The 17,391-nt window shown below is 45.0% G+C and overlaps 1 protein-coding gene and 2 non-coding genes across 3 annotated transcripts; all 3 read left to right on the forward strand.

Moving 5' to 3' along the window:
- The first annotated feature begins 1,669 nt into the window (after positions 1 to 1,669).
- On the forward strand, positions 1,670 to 5,488 carry TPT1 (tumor protein, translationally-controlled 1). The gene is made up of 6 exons (XM_047723488.1): positions 1,670 to 1,834; positions 2,101 to 2,174; positions 2,729 to 2,919; positions 3,322 to 3,427; positions 4,209 to 4,325; positions 5,276 to 5,488. The coding sequence occupies exons 1-6, from the start codon at positions 1,807 to 1,809 to the stop codon at positions 5,276 to 5,278; spliced, it is 519 nt and encodes a 172-aa protein (XP_047579444.1). The 5' UTR covers positions 1,670 to 1,806; the 3' UTR covers positions 5,279 to 5,488.
- Positions 5,074 to 5,204, forward strand: LOC125096657 (small nucleolar RNA SNORA31). The gene has a single exon (XR_007126320.1). It is a non-coding gene; the product is annotated as a small nucleolar RNA SNORA31 (small nucleolar RNA).
- Positions 5,489 to 6,312: 824 nt separating the features above from the next.
- On the forward strand, positions 6,313 to 6,444 carry LOC125096658 (small nucleolar RNA SNORA31). Its single transcript, XR_007126321.1, has one exon. It is a non-coding gene; the product is annotated as a small nucleolar RNA SNORA31 (small nucleolar RNA).
- The last annotated feature ends 10,947 nt before the right edge of the window (positions 6,445 to 17,391 follow it).

The raw sequence follows: 17,391 nt of genomic DNA on the forward strand, positions 1-17,391 counted from the left end.
GAGAGCCGGATGCAGGGCTCATTCCCAGAACCGAGACCCCGAGATCATGACCAGAGCCGAAGGCAGAGAATTAACCCACTGAGCCACCCAGGCACCCAGGCACCCTTGAAAAAAAATGTTTTTAATTGAACATAAAACTGGAGAAGAGTGGAGGGAGCTGTTTAGGGATATGGTATCAGTAAATGGAAAGCTTTCTAAAAAATTTGAAAATGTTAAAGCTAAGGAAAAGAATTGAAGATCTGCCTGGATAACCTGTCCCACTCATATATTCCAGAAATAACCAAGAGGTGTGAGACCTCTGACATTCTGTCAGAAGATGTCCATTTGCTTTCAAATTCCCTTCATGCCATTTTTTAGCTTCCTCCCAGTTACAGGGTGGGGGGGGGTCCTCTGGGGTGTACAGTGCAGCCCCCGACCACATCTTTTTGGGAGGGTACTATTCCCTGGCTCTTTTCCATTTTGACTTCTCCATCATCTCAATGCAGTTTTGTGCTCTCCTCTTTCGTGAGTTGCAGAATGCTTCATTATTGGATTTAGGGGGGGAAATGCTGGATGTATTATAATTGCCTGATTCTTTGATTTCCTAGAACAAAACTTTGTGAGGATAGGGCTGCTTTTAACTTGTTTACGATTGGGAGATCCGTGCAAAACCCGGTGCTAGGGACCCCGCAGAGCATAAAAATATTCGCAGAATGTAACAAGCTCTCCGGTTTCACACAAAAAGGGAAACCGTTTCCTTGAGTGTTTGTTTTGGACCCAGTAACTGGGTCTGAAGTCCACATAACATTTGAGCAGGTAGGAAGCTCCCTATTGTTTAACTCTCTAGCACTTAGGATATAATTTTAATGTCATCTTAAAGTGACAATGTATCTTTTTTATTTTGTCAAACAGAGGCCATAATTCAAGTGCAAAACAGAAAAAGAAGTTCTTAGGATGTTTGCCTGGGGAATCGCCAAGCTCTATACGGAACCCATCTAGGCGATGGGAAAGCTGTGCAAACTCTAGGGACACCTTACCTCCTCCCCACAGACCTTGCGCCCCCCACGACTAGTCCCAGAGGGCGGCGCGACGACCGTCCCGGGACTCGGCTCTGCCCCACGAACGCGTCCGAAAACTACAGCTGCGGCAGCGCCTGGGCCAAACGCTCCAAGTTCTCCGAGGCCTCCTGAGAACCCAGAGCGAGGCCAAAAGCACAGTCCCCTACCCTCATCCTTGTGGACAGCCTCGACGTCTCCCCAGGCCCCGACCCTCCGTAAACGCGAAGTCCTCTACAGCAGTTGACATTTTTGTTCCCAGAAAGGGGTGGGAGCTGCGCAAGGCGAGGCGCACGGCGGAAGCTTGAAGAGATTTCATCTAAGCCCCACCCAGGCCCAGCACCTCCCAGGGCAGCCCGGCAGGGTGCGGAGGGGGCGGGGACCCTGCCCCGCTTACCCCACTCTCCGCACTGGGTGCCAGCGAACCCCTTCCTCTCCGTCTCCCAGCTGCCACCCCACCGCGAGCACCGCGGAACGCAGCATTGTGCCCCCGGGCCAAGTCCCCGGATGCTCGCCTCCCCTCACCGGCCCGCTCCGTGGCTCCACCTCCTGCGGCTCTGCGTGCCACGTCACCGCTTGCGGCGCTTCCGGAGGCGCAGCGGGCGATGACGTAGGGGGACGTGCCCTCTATATGAGGTTGGGGAGCGGCTGAGTCGGCCTTTTCCGCCCGCTCCCCCCTCCCCCCGAGTGCCGCTCCGGCTGCACCGCGCCCGTTCAGAGCTCCCGGCTCTTGCTGAGGTAGTGCCGCCGTCGTCTCTCTTCAGCCGTCGTCATGATCATCTATCGGGACCTCATCAGCCGTGAGTCGTGACTGCACTACCCCTACTGCCGCGCGCAGGGGACGCGGGTGGGGGCGGGGAAGAAGGACGCCGCCGCTGTCGTGGGCCTAGAGGACGCTGGCGGCCCTTCCGGGAGCGGGGAGGGGTCGGTGCCTGGGGCGCGCCTCAGGGTCTCGAGCGCCCGGGGAGGAGCGGGGGCCGCGTGCTCCCGGCCCGCGCGGGAAATGGCGGCGCGGGTTCCAGACCTCCGGGCGCACCGTGACAGGCGGGTCTGTGTCCCCGAGCAGATGATGAGATGTTCTCCGACATCTACAAGATCCGGGAGATCGCGGACGGGCTGTGCCTGGAGGTGGAGGGGAAGGTGAGTTGGTCGGGCCGCGCGGCGAGGGGGAGGCAAGGCCGGACAGGCTCGGGTTTCCGCCGCTCCCCCGCCCGAAGTTGTGCAATCCTCTCCGCTGCCTCCTGGCGGAGGAGACGCTCTTTCCGGGCTCGGGTTTTTCTAGAAAAGTGGAGGCGGAGCTGAGCCTGGAAATAGGTCCGCCGCCTTGGCGCCCATCCTCCTCCCGGGCCGCCCAGGACAGGTAGCCTCGGGTTAGGGAGCCCCAAGCCTCTCTGCGTTTGCTCTGCACGTACTTGTTCATCAGCCCAAAAGCCCACACAGAACTTCTGCTTGGGGTAAATGATCCCGTTTTCTTTTTGGTCAACAAAGAATTCTTATTGACTTACGAGGTACCAGGAATTTCTGACGGCTCCAGATTTTTTCTTCATGACAATGTTTTAGTGCTTTTTGGCAAAAGTCAAAAGTTTTTGGTGGGAGGATGATGGATATGTGAACTGCTGGTAACAGATTTGGGGGATTCCTTAAGTTAAGGTCGAAACGTGTGAAACCGAACTATTTTTTATTTCTTAATGCAGATGGTCAGTAGGACAGAGGGTAACATTGATGACTCGCTCATTGGTGGAAATGCCTCCGCTGAAGGCCCGGAGGGCGAAGGTACTGAAAGCACAGTCATCACTGGAGTTGATATTGTCATGAACCATCACTTGCAGGAAACCAGCTTCACAAAAGAAGCCTACAAGAAGTACATCAAAGATTATATGAAATCGTAAGTGCTACTGTTGCAGCCCACCTACTGCCTGGAGTCCTATGGGATTCAGGAATCTTAGCAGGTGTACTTGTGAAAAGCCTTAATCTTTTCTGTTGTGAGCTCACCAGGATAGTTGGTTTTCTATAAATTAATGTGAACATACTGTGGCATGAAGTGTGGTTTTAGTATTTTGGAAGTGTGCTTTGGGAATAATATGAAATCCAAAATTGTAAACAGTCTTGAAACTTGGATCCTGTGAGCTCTTACTTTCTTGATTGTGGCATGTTAATCTGGCCCAGTGACTGCTAGTTGCCCTTTTCAGAGCTTGTTTCAGTTTGGATTTTTTTTTACTGGGGAAAAAAAAAAAGATCATTTTGCTGAGAACTGAGTACTTAACCTATTAATAAAATACTGTTTTAGCATCAAAGGCAAACTTGAAGAACAGAGGCCAGAAAGAGTAAAGCCTTTTATGACAGGGGCTGCAGAACAAATCAAGCACATCCTTGCTAATTTCAAAAACTACCAGGTAAATACCATAAATGTTTGTGTCCAAGAACTGTGCAATTTTAGCTGCCAGAGCAACAAGTTACTTGACTTGGTGATGTAACCTGGCTGTCTTCTGGATCTTTTGAGCAGTTTTAATGCTTCATAGATTCAATTCCAGTAGTCTAGGCTGTGAAAAGTAGCCTTCCCTGCCCCCAGGTGTGTTTCTAGATCTTTCATGCTTGATTCCAGAGTCTCATCCATACTCCCTTCCCAGAGGACATTTTTCATTTCTCCCGGTCTAGAATTGCTTGTTAACCACTTCTGGGGTCTTCCAGTCTTCTTTTTATTTCCAACTCCAGTGTCTCATTGCCACTAAGAGTTCTTTCTACACTTCTCTATTGGGAAGCTCAGTGACTTTCCCTTAACCTCTATAGGAGTAAAGGAAAAACTCATTACAGCCTGGCTCTTTGCTTTTTCAGCTTTCACGCGTCCTCTGGCCATATAACTTTTTCCCTGTAATGTGTTGTCTCATTGTATGTTCCCTATGCTTGATGATGTAAACAGAGTTTGGAATGGTACGTATGTGGGGTTGTGTTTCCAGAAAGTCTAAAAGTGTTCTGAAATGCCCTGTACTTTGGTCAGTTGTTACAGTGTTACCATTTGGTGAACAGAAGTTTGATTAGGATTTTTTTTTCCCTCCCGGTGAAAATCTCTTAAATTGTGGTGTTTTGAATCCTCCTTTGATTGTTTTATTGTAGTTTGTTTTGATACAATTTGTATATAATGGTCTAATTCTGGGTATTTGTTGTTTGCTTCCTAAGTTCTTTATTGGTGAAAACATGAATCCAGATGGCATGGTTGCTCTGCTGGACTACCGTGAGGATGGTGTGACCCCATATATGATTTTCTTTAAGGATGGTTTAGAGATGGAGAAATGTGTAAGTATAAGGATGTGGGTTGAAAGCAGTGATGTAAAAATGGAGACCTTTTTGGTGTGAGCCCTTGTTCCCTGCCCCTGGGATAGTTAGAATGGGTTTTCTAGCAGTCTTTGTAAAATGTAGGTCTAGCTCTTGTTTCTTTTGGGAGTCTAATAGGGTTGTGTTTTACATGTAAAAGGTTTTTACAACACAGGAACTTAGAATTTTTATTTACAGAAAGCCTTTCTTGTAGCTGGCTCAAATCCGTAAGCTGGAGATCAGAAACAACACCCTGTTTGATCTTCCCCCATAGAAATGGCCCTTCTCTTCATATGCTGCCATGCATGCATGAGTGGCATGTGTGTGCCTGAAATCTTTTTCACTTTGGTCATTGAAAGCCTTGATGTTACCAGCTTTTAGTAAATAAAGTTAGAGCTGGCTGCTTACCCAATATGCCCAATCCTTTAGTAAAATTAAATGAATGTCTACTATGCAAGGCATTATTGGAGGCAATACAGGAATGAAAGCATTCATTATCCCAGCATTCAGAGGCTTCCATATAAATTAGCAATAAGATCAACTTTAGGCTACACTAAGTAAGATTAGGGACAACAGTGGTCAGAAATGTCTTAGGATGGTACAGATCATTTGTTACGGCGATTATTCCAGGAATATCTGTGGTTTTTCTTGGTCGAACAAAAAGTGAGTGGGACTTGCTGCAGAATGAGATTTCTAGAAAACCGTGCTACCCGTGTTGGTAAGGATGGTTGTGCATCCACTGATAGACCTTGAACAATTGGCTGTTGTTCTTTTGGTTTGCACTAGGATGCGAGAGAAAAAAATCCCTGCGCTTTCTGTCTGTCTTCTGTGGCAGCCCAGATTGAATAGGGGAATACATCTGCAGCGTAGAAATGTTAAATATATTCATACTGGGTAAATGTGTTAATATAATTTTTCTTGTTTTTTTATAGTAATGCATCTGGCCATTACTTTGGACGTATCACCTGTTGTCGTAACTGGCTGCTGCTCTTCATCCACACAACACCAGGACTTAGACAGATGGGACTGATGTCATCTTGAGCTCTTCATTTATTTTGACCCTGATTTATTTGGAGCAGAGGCATTGTTTTTAAGAGAAAAACATGTCATGTAGGTTGTCTAAAAATAAAATGCATTTAAACTCATTTGAGAGAATGCCTCTTAGTTTAACTCCTATTTAAATCCATCTTGTGTAGTGTCCTGGAGAAGCTAGAGCCTGGTTGTAGACTACTGCTAGAAAGCATAAGACTGCCTGCAGATAACTTCTACAGTGAGAACTACTTCTGGGACTGGAATATAAAAAACAAGAACCCAAAGTCTTAATTCAGAGTTCCAGTAAAGGGAAAGACCATGCTCATAGCTGGGCCAACATTCTGAAGTGGATTCCTTACACATTTCATCACCTACAAATGGAAGTAGTTAACTCTGGAGGAGATCACCAAAAGAATAAAAAGAGACTAATAACAGTTTGGAAGCAAAGTATTGTGTGATGATCTTATTTATCATAAGTCAAGTAGAGCCAAGTTCTAGAGAAACCTAGACGTCTCCTGGAGTGCTTATGTCAAACTCCCTGGAATGGGGTTGGCAAACTGGTTGGTCCTGCCACCTATTTTTGTGACTTTAAGTTGGTACTTAGATTTTTAAATGGTTGGAAGAAAATAGGTGGTGGGATGTGAGAAAGACGAAACCTAAATTTGTGTCCAGGTTTATTGAACACTGCCATGCTCATGTGTTTTGTGTATTGACTGGCTCTTAACTGTTAAGAGCAGAGTGTGACAGAGATCCTGAGATCCTAAGACCTAACGAATCCTAAAACAACCATGTGACCCCTCACAAGAAAGGTTTGCCAGCCCCTGCTTTAAAAGGTGAAGTTCTGGTTGGAATGTGAGCTAGCTGGTGGGCTGAGGAAAATGCTGCTGTTGTGTCCTATTGTATGGGGAAGGGTTGTGGGTGTCGAAGAATAAGGAAAATGCATCCATTTGACAGACCTGGAGCAGTTCCTGTCTGCTGCTAAGGTTTCCACTAGAGATGCAAGAAAAAAATCCTCGCGCTTTCTGTCTGTCTCGTTGTGGCAGTCAAGATTGAATGGGGGAGTACAGGCTAAAATGAGGGAAATTTCTGTAGCTCAAGTAAACCTTGTCAACAATGAAGGTCTGGTTTACTCCAAAGTGTCTAAAATTGGAGTTTATGGAAAGTGTTGGAAAAGAATTTCCCAGACCCTTGCCTTTTTATTAATTTTACTTTTAAAAACCTAAGGGTTAAAAGTAAATGCAAGCCAGTGACTCATCTGGTCCTCTGACGCTTGAATCCAGGGCGAATCCAGTGACTTAGCCATCTGGAATTTGCCCCGGAGGTTTCAGAGTTCACCATGTGGTTCAGAACCTGAGACACATTAAGGTTGATAGTGCCCCCTGGTGATGATTGGAAGCAAACCCAAATACTGAAAACCAGTCCTAAAGCTGGTGGCAATTTTAAGCATCCTGATCTGACACTACAATAGAAAAGCTCCAGTTACTGATCCAGGCCACTTGGCCCTCTGAAACATTAGTGGGGAAAGAGTTTTTCGGCAGTGGTCAGTGCTATGAACGTGACCACCTGATTGTGTGCGAGGTCTTGTATCATCTAGGCTGAAACCTGATTCAGTGAGCTAGCTGTGGAAAAGGAGACGCAGAGGCTTTGTAGGAAGTGAAGAGTCCAGGTCGGTCCAGCCTAGGAATGCTTATTTTCAGTCTTCCTAGTTATTCCCAGTTAAGAGTCTGGTTAAGATACTTTGTGCAAGAGTAACAGGTGATGTGTACTTTGTGGGCATGTCATTTTATGTCCTTGTCCGTGCTGAGCTTGAGAAAAGTTTGTTCCTAGTGCCCTTAAAGCCCTAGGCTTTGTTAAATGAGTTTGGAGAAAAATTATAAAAGGACTTTGATGGGGTTGTCTGGGAAGGCCTTTAAAATGTGATTTGAGTAGGAAAGCAAATAAATAGGCTGTGTGGGTATCTGGGGGCAGAACAGTTCAGGCAAAGAAGAGCAAACGCAGAGTCTGAAGAGTGTGTTGGCACGTTCTGGGGACAAGGTGGCTGGTTTGCTGGACCCTAAATGACAGGGTTAAGGCATAGAAGAGAAAATCCAGGAAAAGCAGAAACCAAGGCCTGCAGGAAGGCCATAAAAGGGTTTTGAGCAGAAGGGTGACATGATATGACCTAATGAACTAGGTGAGCAGTTGACTATTTTACTTGGGAGGAGAGGTCTAAAGGTTTTAAAGACTACTGGGAAAATCTCAGTGCATGACATTGAAGCCAAAACACTGGGTGGGATCATCTAAAAAGGACAGACTTAGCCCTGTGATCTAGAGCTTGGGATGGTCAGCATAATGAACTGGCAAAGTGATTCAGAGGAGCTGTCCCTGAAGTAGGAAGATCGCAGGAGTGGTCTGGAAGTCAAGTGGACAGTGTTTCAGGGCTACCTGTTGCAAACTAGCCAAGATGAGGACCAAGAAGGTGAACTTGACAAGTGTGTGTGTGTGAATAGCAAGGGAAGAAAGCCTGACTGAGATGGGCTCAAAGGAAGAGCTACAGGCAGCATACTGCCTGTGAAATGGTCCAGTTGATCCCTGAACATCGTGGCTTTGAACTAAAGTTTAAACATGGAATTTTTTTTTTACAGTACTCTAAGTATATTTTACAATATTTCTTTAGCTTTATTGTAAGACTACAATATACAACATACAAAGTATGTGTTAATCTGATGTCCGAGAGGCTTCTGGTCAACAGTGGCTATTGAAGTGGGGAGTAGAAAGTTACATACAGATTTTTCTACTGTGGAGAGTTTGCAGATAAAGTTAAAAATCATAACGATGGTAGTTTCTGTTTATCCCACTGAATTCCTCCAAGTCCATCCCTTAGTGCAGCAATGGGGTGTCTGATCATGTTGATTAGTTGTTGGCAGTCCAAAGCAGGTTTTTTGTTTGTTTACTATTGGGGCATGTTTTTAACTACTGGAACATTCTAATACACTTTCTGAGAGCTTGTAGATGGTGGATTTGTAGTATTACACATGGTTTCCTCTAACAGCTTGGTAACTGGCATACAAGATTCCTCCCCACACTGGACCATGAGAACTTCTGAGTGGTTCTGGTTTGAACAGGAGTCCATACAATTCAGTAGGAAAATGTCAGCTATGAGCCTAGGGGAAGTCTTTTCAAAGTAATGACTTGTTCAGTGAGGTTTCCTTCAATTATTGACGCCTCTCCTCCACCTCCAGGATACACTTGACATCTCCCTTTGTTCATATACACTCAGTACCAGCTAGCGGAGAAGCAGGAAGCATGGGGATGGGGGAATACCTTCCAGAGTGCTTTTGCATGAATGCATCACAGTTTGAGGTGAAGAAATGAAACTTCAGGCATCAGGTGACTCATGAGGGGTCCTCTGTGGGGGGAGGACACAGACCACAGTTGGTTAGCCAAGAGTGCAAGAGCACTGTTGTACTGTAGGGTTACTAGATGTCCAGTCCCGAGTTTCTAACAGTTTGATGCTGGAAGTCTACTTTCGTACTTGGTGATTTTCTTCTCATGTAAAGACGGCAGGTAAGTTCTAGTTTATTTTGCTACTTGCACATGGCCTCACCTAGAGCATAGGACAGTAAAATCCTACCGAGTGGTAGAGAGCTGGTAAATAGAGAAAGTTGTTTTGAGGACAAGTATTCAAAACAGCTATGTATGTGCTCCACCCCCCTTAAGGTTTTATTTACTTGACAGTGATAGAGGGAACACAGCAGGGAGAGTGGGAGAGGGAGAAACAGGCCTACAGAACAGGGTGCCCTTTGTCGGGCTCCATCCCAGGGATCATGACTTGAGCAGAAGGCGGATGCTTATGGACTGAGCCACCCAGGGGCTCCTTTCCTTTTTCTTTTCTTTTTTTTTTTTCTCTAACATTAAGCCAATTTTATTTTTTTTTAAGATTTTATTTATTTATCTGACAGAGATCATGAGCAGGCAGAGAGGCAGGCAGAGAGAGAGGGGGAAGCAGGCTCTCTGCTAAGCAGAGAGCCTGATGGGCTCCATTCCAGGACCCTGGGATCATGACCAGAGCCAAAGGAGAGGCTTAACCCACTGAGCCACCCAGGCGCCCCCACTTTCCTTTTTCTTTCTTCCTTCCTTCCTTCCTTTCTTTCTTTCTTTCTTTCTTTCTTTCTTTCTTTCTTTCTTTCTTTCTTTCTTTCTTTCTTTCTTTTATTTTTTTTAAAGATTTTATTTATTTATTTGACAGACAGAGATCACAAGTAGGCAGAGAGAGAGGAAGGGAAGCAGGCTCCTTGCTGAGCAGAGAGCCCGATGCGGGACTCAATCCCAGGACCCTGAGATCACGACCTGAGCCGAAGGCAGCGGCTTAACCCACTGAGCCACCCAGGCGCCCCTTTTCCTTTTTCTTAAGGACATTAATTTAGATGTTTTCCTCAAGAACTGCTAATTTCTCCTTTAGGTCAAATAGCCAAACTGATGGTCAGCCTTGGGGGTGGGGGGGTTGGCAAGTGAAAGGAGGAAGATTGCTACACACAAACACCTCTTCTGACCACCTTGAGGTGGAATAATGCGTATCAACAGATGGCAAGTAAAACACTGGAAGCTAAGTAAACGCCCCTTGGGGGGCTGCAGTCCGTGTTTCTCCCCATCACTTTCCTAGCATTCCACCCTTCCGAAGTGTCCTCTGTCGAGTCAGCAATCTACATGGATGGGTTTTGTCAGGTGGAACACAGGCTGGGTGTCGCTACCCTTGGTGACTGCCATCATACCAGCAGGATGGTAAATACCAACTGCCCGCATCTATTAAAAGCAAAAGTGACTAAGCTTTTGAAAACTGGTTAAGTAATGTGCAAACTGTTCCACTCTGCGCTACAGAAGAGGAAGGCTGGGTGTGAATGTGAGAGCAGCTGATTTTAGCATCCCAAGAGCAATGTGGAGGCTTCATTTTCTAAGGCAGTTACTAAGCCCTCTGGTTTATGGGGTTGTGAGAGTTGTGCAAGACTGTCGACTACTGCATAGCTTAACCTATCACTAACCTGTGGTTTTGCAGAGTATTTTCTAACCCTGGGGGTTGCCTGTATCGAAGCCCCTTCCTACACCTGCATTTAACCTGGAAGCCCTAACCAGCCCCAGTGCTTTTCCCTGGATAGCCTGTGGCTCGCTCTGACAACCAAGTCTGCTCAAAGCCATCTGGTCCAAATCAGCGGCCTTTTCTAGCCATGCCATTGAAACCCCCACCCCCACCACCCAACCCCCTTTGCTTCTGTTCTCCATGGTGGTTCCCACCATCTAATGTGATAAGATTTTACTAGCTTACTGGCTTATCATCTGTGTCCACACCACTCGAACTCCAAAAGGGCTCACCTCTGATGCTCAGTGCTGTATTCTGAATGTTCAGAATGGGGCCTGGCCCCTTAGCACGTAGGTGCTCGAGGTGTGCAGGTCACAGGCTTAAAGGAATGGCGGGATTCCTAAACACACTACTGAGTTTGCCCTGGATATGCTTTTTTGAAAACATTTCATATCCTAGTCTAAACCGCTGAATTTAGTGATTAGAGTGAGAACATCGGCCCCTTGCCCTACCTCATTCCTGCCAGGCTATTTTTATTCTCCCAAGACACATTCTGGATATTTGCTGTTTCTTTTCCTATTTTTTTAAATCCTTATTTCTAAATAACTTGCCTCAACTATTCTTGTTTTTTCAGTTTCAGAGTTTAGAAATTACCATCTGACTTTCTCTGTGGAGATGATTATGCTATCTTGGCACTGGTAACTCCCATCTCTTCTCCCCTGAGCCCTGTCACTTCTCTTTCCCGTAACCTCCCATACAGTTACCTCCCATACAGTTACCTCCCAGTTTAAGCTAATCACTATGGTATGGCTGTGTATTTTTTCCAAATTGAGCTGTAGAGTTTACAATTTCTATTTTTGATTGTTTTACATTTTTTTTTTTACTGGAGTTAACTCATTCCCTACTGCTTAGTTTTCTAGGTACTCATTAATTCATCCCCTAAACTCTAGAAGATAAAATTCTAATTCCAACGTGTGGAAGTTCCCCCACACCAAGCAGCTGGTTGGTCTACAATTTAACTCAGTTCTGACACTATCTCCCTGGAGACAGCATCAGATTCCATAGCTGAAGGAATCCGTCCTACTGGACTGCCCCCCTCAGATAGCAACCACATGTCCACTTTACCTGTTCTTCCAGAAATTGGAGATTCCCATGCCCCCTCCTCACATTGGATTAATTTGCTGGTGTGGCTCATGGACCTCAGGAAAACATTTTACTTGCTAGATGACCAGTTTGCCATGAAAGGAGAGGACTCAGGAACAGCCAGATGGAAGAGATGCATAGGCCAAGGTATGGGGAGAGGGTACAGAGTTCCTGTACCCTCTCCAAGCTTGTCACCCTCCCAGCATGTAGATGTATTCCCAACCTAGAAGCTCTCTGAACCCTGTCCTTTTGAGTTTTCACAGAGGCTAAAATTCCTAGGCATGCTTGATTCAATCATTGGCCATTGGTGATTGGCCAGACTCAATCTCTGGTCCCTCCTCTCCAGGAAGGAGTAGGGTAAGACTGAAAGTTCTAACCCTTTAATCACACCTTTGGCTCCACTGGCAATCGGCCTTCATCCTTTGCGGCTTTCCAAAAGTCACCTCAAAACACAAGACACCTTTCATTGCTGTCATCACAGGAAGTCCCAGAGGTTTTAGGAGCCCTGCCAGAAACAGGGAAAAAGACCAAATATATATGTCTTATAAATCAAAACATTGCAAAATGTAAATTTTCTTTCAAAACTTCAAGTGTTCCAGGAATCTATTGGATCGACTTTCAATTTTCTTGGAGAGCTTCCTCATGGACGCCTTCGCCATCTTGCTGCCCTCTGGTCACATGGAGCTTCTCTCCTCAGTCTGGAATTCCCTTCACCACTTAACTAAATCCCAAATTTCTGTCTTGGTAGAGCAGCTCTCTAATAGCTTACTGAGAAGATAAATTTTTTTTTTGAGACTTTGCGTGCATGAAATATCCTTATTTTCCTTTTGCACATGATTGATAATTTGGCTAAGTATGGACTTCTAGATTAAGAATAATTACCCGTCAAATTTAGACATCCAAAAATCCATTCTCGTCTAGCTTCCACTTGATTTTTTTTTCCCACTTGCTATTGAGAAGTTTGTCAGTTCTTTGCATGGTGATGTTTTTGCTTTTGTTTTTGTTTTTTCCCTTTCTGTAAGTTTTTAGAATCTTCTTTGTTCCTGGTGTTCTGAGAGTTCATAATGCTGTTCTTTGGTATTGTGTCTTTAAACATTTCCTGTGAGACACTTGGTGAGTCATTTCAACTTGGAAATGTGGTTTTCATTTTTTGGAAATTTTCTTGAAATGTCTATATACACATATACACATTTATGTGTTTCCCTTCCATCTTCTCAGTTCTGACTTTCTGGATTTCCTGTTAGTCAGATGTTGGGTCTTAGGGGCTTGCTTCTCAGGGGTGATCTTCAGTGTAATTTGGGCACCAGATTAATTATACCAATTAATTAATTAATTAAACATTAATTACACCAATTAATTACATTAATTGCTGCCACCAAGGAGGCCTGTTCACACACAAGATGTCAGGAGGCCAAAGCACGCCTGCAGCTCATGTCAGCTCCCCTCTGTTCCTGTTTCATGGCTGGAAGGTGAACAGCCCACCTTGTTAGCCTATGGCCATGTGTTGAGGCCCTGCCAGTAACCCTGGGGAGAGCTGTCATGGAACCTTCTGGGGTTAGGGAAATAAGAATACTTTCCTTCTGTTTGTACCCCGTTTTATAGGTGGAAACATTTTTATATAATTTATTTCATTTAATGTGGGTCCCAATCCTGGGAGTTTCCTTGGCTGCCCCCCTGGGCTCTGGCCAGGTGACCTGCAGAGTCATCATGAGTCCCAAGTAGGTACTGTGCTCCTTCCATTTAAAAGACCATTTTTGGTATGTTTCTATCCCTATTTCTTGATGTGTCTTCCTTGTCACAGCAGGCTGTGTACCACTGTGTTAGGCAAGGAGGCTCAGAAGGAGCATGTATGTTATTCTGTAACAGCATGGTGCGTTGTTAGGTTCAAAGCCCAACTCTGTCACCCACCCTATTTGGGAGTTATTACACAGGGACATTTCCCTATAGTGTCTTGTAATATTAGACTTTTCCTTTTCTTTCTTAGACGTCTTTACAACATTTCCCTTATGTGTAAATAACTTCTTTTAAAAATGTGAAAGTAGGGGCACCTGGGTGGCTCACTGGGTTAAGCCTCTGCCTTCGGCTCAGGTCATGATCTCAGGGTCCTGGGATCAAGCCCCACATCGAGCTTTCTGCTCAAGGGGGAGCCTGCTTCCCCCCCCCCCCCGTCTCTGCCTGCCTCTCTGCCTACTTGTGATCTCTGTCAAATAAATAAATAAAATCTTAAAAAAAAAAAAGACAGTAATTTGTTCTTTAGAGTCCTACCCCCACCACCAGTCAGGATTTGGGTGATGGCATCACCCTAATGGAGTTTAATACATCCTGTCCCTGGAGTGGTGGTACTTTGGTCATTGCTCTTTGACTAGATTCAGGTTTGATTTTTTTCACAAGACCATTTTGTAGGTGCTATTGTGTCCTTCCATCAGGAGGTACTTAATGCCTGGTTGTCTCTTTTTTGTGATCTTACCAACTGTTGATATTCAATTCCTAGATAGAAGTGAATATTTCGTGATGGAATTTCAGATATGCAAACGGGTCAATTGGAGCAAGGCTATTTTGGGGTTCAGAGAACCAGGATATCTTATCATCCTTTGAATAACACCTCACATCACCTAAAGTGAGTTCTTAGTCTGTTTTCAAATACAGCTATTGCAAAGGAGCTACCGTAACCACCATTAGCTTTCTTCTCTCCAAGTAATTTACCTATTCCCTTTTCTCAAACACATATACTCTGGCCTTTCCCTGCTTTACAAATTATGTTCCTTAATTCAACAGACATTTACTGAGTGCCTACCCAATGCAAAGAACTGAACAGGCCCTGTGGGGGTGGGGAGCCTCCAAACTGAACCCTGCCATCAAGGGCACTTAGGATCTAGTAGAGGATTCAAGCTCTAAGATGAAAAGAAGGTTGTAGCTCTGTGAGCTTTCCAAGGGGGTGCAGTCACTTCTAATAGAGAGGAAGAAAGAGGCCTTTGTGGAGTTAGTGCTTGAACCCAGCTAAGGTAGATTGAATGATCTCAAAAGGGCTGTTCCAAGCTATAGGATTAACCTGAAGAAAGGTGCGGAGGCAGATCTTGGAACATGTCTGAGAAAAAGAAAGTGATTCTGTTTGGCTCCAAGGTGGGTAGGAGGAATGATAGGAAATTGAAATAGTGAGAAAAATGGGTGTGGAGTTCAACACTGACCTATTGTATAGCCCAGTCGCTCCATGCCTAGGTATCTACCCAAGAGAAATGAAACTTATGTCCATTCACAGGCCAATACACAAATGTTCACAGTAGCCTTATCCACAGAAACCCCAAACTAGAAACACCAGTAGGGTCCAAGTCGAGCACCACACTGCAGTTATAAAGGAAAAAAATTCCTGATATGTCCACAGTGTGGACGAATTTCAGAATCATTACAATGAATGAGAGGAAAATGCAAACGAATCTCTAGTGACAGAAGCAGTGTGAATTTGGTGGTGGAACTGGGGCCAAACGGACTACAAAGGGACACAAGGAATGTCTTTGAAGTAACAGAGACGCCTTGTATCCTGGTTGTGGTTTCAAGGGTATACACATCCATCAACATTCATCAAATTGTACACCCTAAAAGGATTCCGTTCCATGTGTATAAATTATATCTCAGTAAAATTTGGTGTTTTAAAAGTATATTTGGGGCACACCGTGAAGGTTTTTGAAAGACAGGCTAAGGCATGTTGTTAAGATTTTGAAAAGAAGGGGTGAACCGCTTGGATCACAGTGTTCAGTATTCAAAACTAGGTCACATTCAGGCCAGTATTGCCTGGAGCACAGTTACTCAACCTCTGGTCCACAGCCTGGGGGGAGCAACTGAAAGTTAATAAAAGATAAACCAAAGCATAGAAAAAGACATTTTGGAGTCTATTTGAGCAAGAAATGACTTGACTTGGGCACTGCCAAACTGGAGGTGGTTGGGAGCATTCCACCATTAGGAGCTCAGGAAAGACGTTTCCATGGAAAGGTGGAAACGAAGCAAGGAAATTATTTGATTGGCTGTAGCTTAGGAGTTTGCAGGGAAAGCCTCGGTGGCTGTTCGTGATTGGTTGGCTTTAGGTTTTGGTTTCCTAGCCTGGAGGCCTTGACAGGTGGTGGGTTTCACTTCGCTCACATGGGCTGCTAAGGTATTAGAGCCTACTTGGTCTACGGGCCTCATTGTTTAGTTAACTTAAAAGGATTTAAAAACCTTTAAAGGCAATTTAACAGTAATTTTGTTTGTTGTGTATACAAATATAATTTAAAATCTAATAAACAAGAGTTTAGAACTGTAGTATGTATATTTTTGGGTTTCTTTTCTGTGTTATGTGGTTCATAATAGGAAATAGATGTTTTTAAAAAGCGGGGAGTAGTGGGGGTGCATGGCACTTGGCTGGCTTGGTCAGAAGAGTATGTGACTCTTGATCTATTGACTCTGTTCGATCCCCATGTTGGGTGTAGAAATTACTTAAATAAAACTTAAAAAAAGAATAGATATTTTTGTCTTTATCCTGGGTTCCCAGCACATAACACTTTATTATTATTATTTTTTAAAGATTTATTTATTTATTTATTTGACAGAGAGAGATCACAAGTAGATGGAGAGGCAGGCAGAGAGAGAGAGAGAGGGAAGCAGGATCTCCGCCGAGCAGAGAACCCGATGCGGGACTCGATCCCAGGACCCTGAGATCATGACCCGAGCCGAAGGCAGCGGCTTAACCCACTGAGCCACCTAGGTGCCCCACATAACACTTTAAACCTTTATAATTTCCTAAGCGATAAGAATTATAAGGGCCTCTTATTTATTTATTTATTTATTTATTTATTTATTTATTTATTTATTTGACAGAGATCACAAGTAGGCAGAGAGGCAGGCAGAGAGAGAGGAGGAAGCAGGCTTCCTGTGGAGCAGAGAGACTGACATGGGGCCCGATCCCAGGACCCTGAGATCATGACCCGAGCTGAAGGCAGAGGCTTTAACCCACTGAGCCACCCAGGCGCCCCTAAGGGCCTCTTTTGTTCCCAGCTCCTGAAATAGCTCCAGAAGATAAAATGATGTGTGTTTTTTGTATTCGTAACTAGTCCCTTTCAACCATATCTGATTTATGTTAACAGAGCGACTTTTGGAAAGTCCCACAGTATAAGGGCTGGTTGCCAAGGGAATCAATCACATGATTAAAGGGTTGGAAGGTTCAGTCCCATAACCCTCTGGGAGGGGCAAGGGGCTGGAGGTTGAGTTCAGTTACCAATGGTCAATGATTTAATTAATGAGGCTTATGTAGTGAAGCTTCCAGGTTCAGAGAGCTTCCGGGTTGGGAACACATCTATGTGCTGGGAGGGTGACAGGCTTGGAGAGGGCGCGGGAGCTCTGTACCCCCTCCCCATACCTTGTCCTGTGCATCTCTTCCATCTGGCTGTTCCTGAGTCCTCTCCTTTCGTGGCAAACTGGTCATCTAGTAAGTAAAATGTTTTCCCAAGGTCCGTGAGCCGCTCTAGTAAATTAATCCAACCGGAGGAGGGGGCGTGGGAATCTCCAATGTCTAGCAGCACAGGTAACCCAGACAGTGATTGGCATCTGAAGTAGGAAGGAGGGGGCAGTCCTGTAGGACTATTCCTTCACCTGTGGTCTCTGATGTTGTCTCCAGGGAGCTCGTGTCAGAATTGGGTTAAATTGTAGGACACGCAGCTGGTGTCACAGACTTGCTTGGCGATTAGAAAAACCTACCCACATTTGGTGACTATAAGTGTCAGAAGTGAAGACTATATGCAGTGACACATGGGAGTGTTTTTCCTTTAGATTTCCTAGTTCCCTTCTCTAGTAATT

Source organism: Lutra lutra, chromosome 3, assembly GCF_902655055.1.
Source record: "Lutra lutra chromosome 3, mLutLut1.2, whole genome shotgun sequence".
NCBI classification, from domain to species: domain Eukaryota; kingdom Metazoa; phylum Chordata; class Mammalia; order Carnivora; family Mustelidae; genus Lutra; species Lutra lutra.

Excerpts from the sequence above, each read along its gene's own strand:
- TPT1 (XM_047723488.1), top strand. The coding sequence starts at position 1,807 with ATGATCATCTATCGGGACCTCATCAGCC. Across the intron at positions 2,920-3,321 it reads ATCAAAGATTATATGAAATC|CATCAAAGGCAAACTTGAAG; the intron begins GTAAGTGCTACT and ends ATACTGTTTTAG. Across the intron at positions 3,428-4,208 it reads CTAATTTCAAAAACTACCAG|TTCTTTATTGGTGAAAACAT; the intron begins GTAAATACCATA and ends TTGCTTCCTAAG.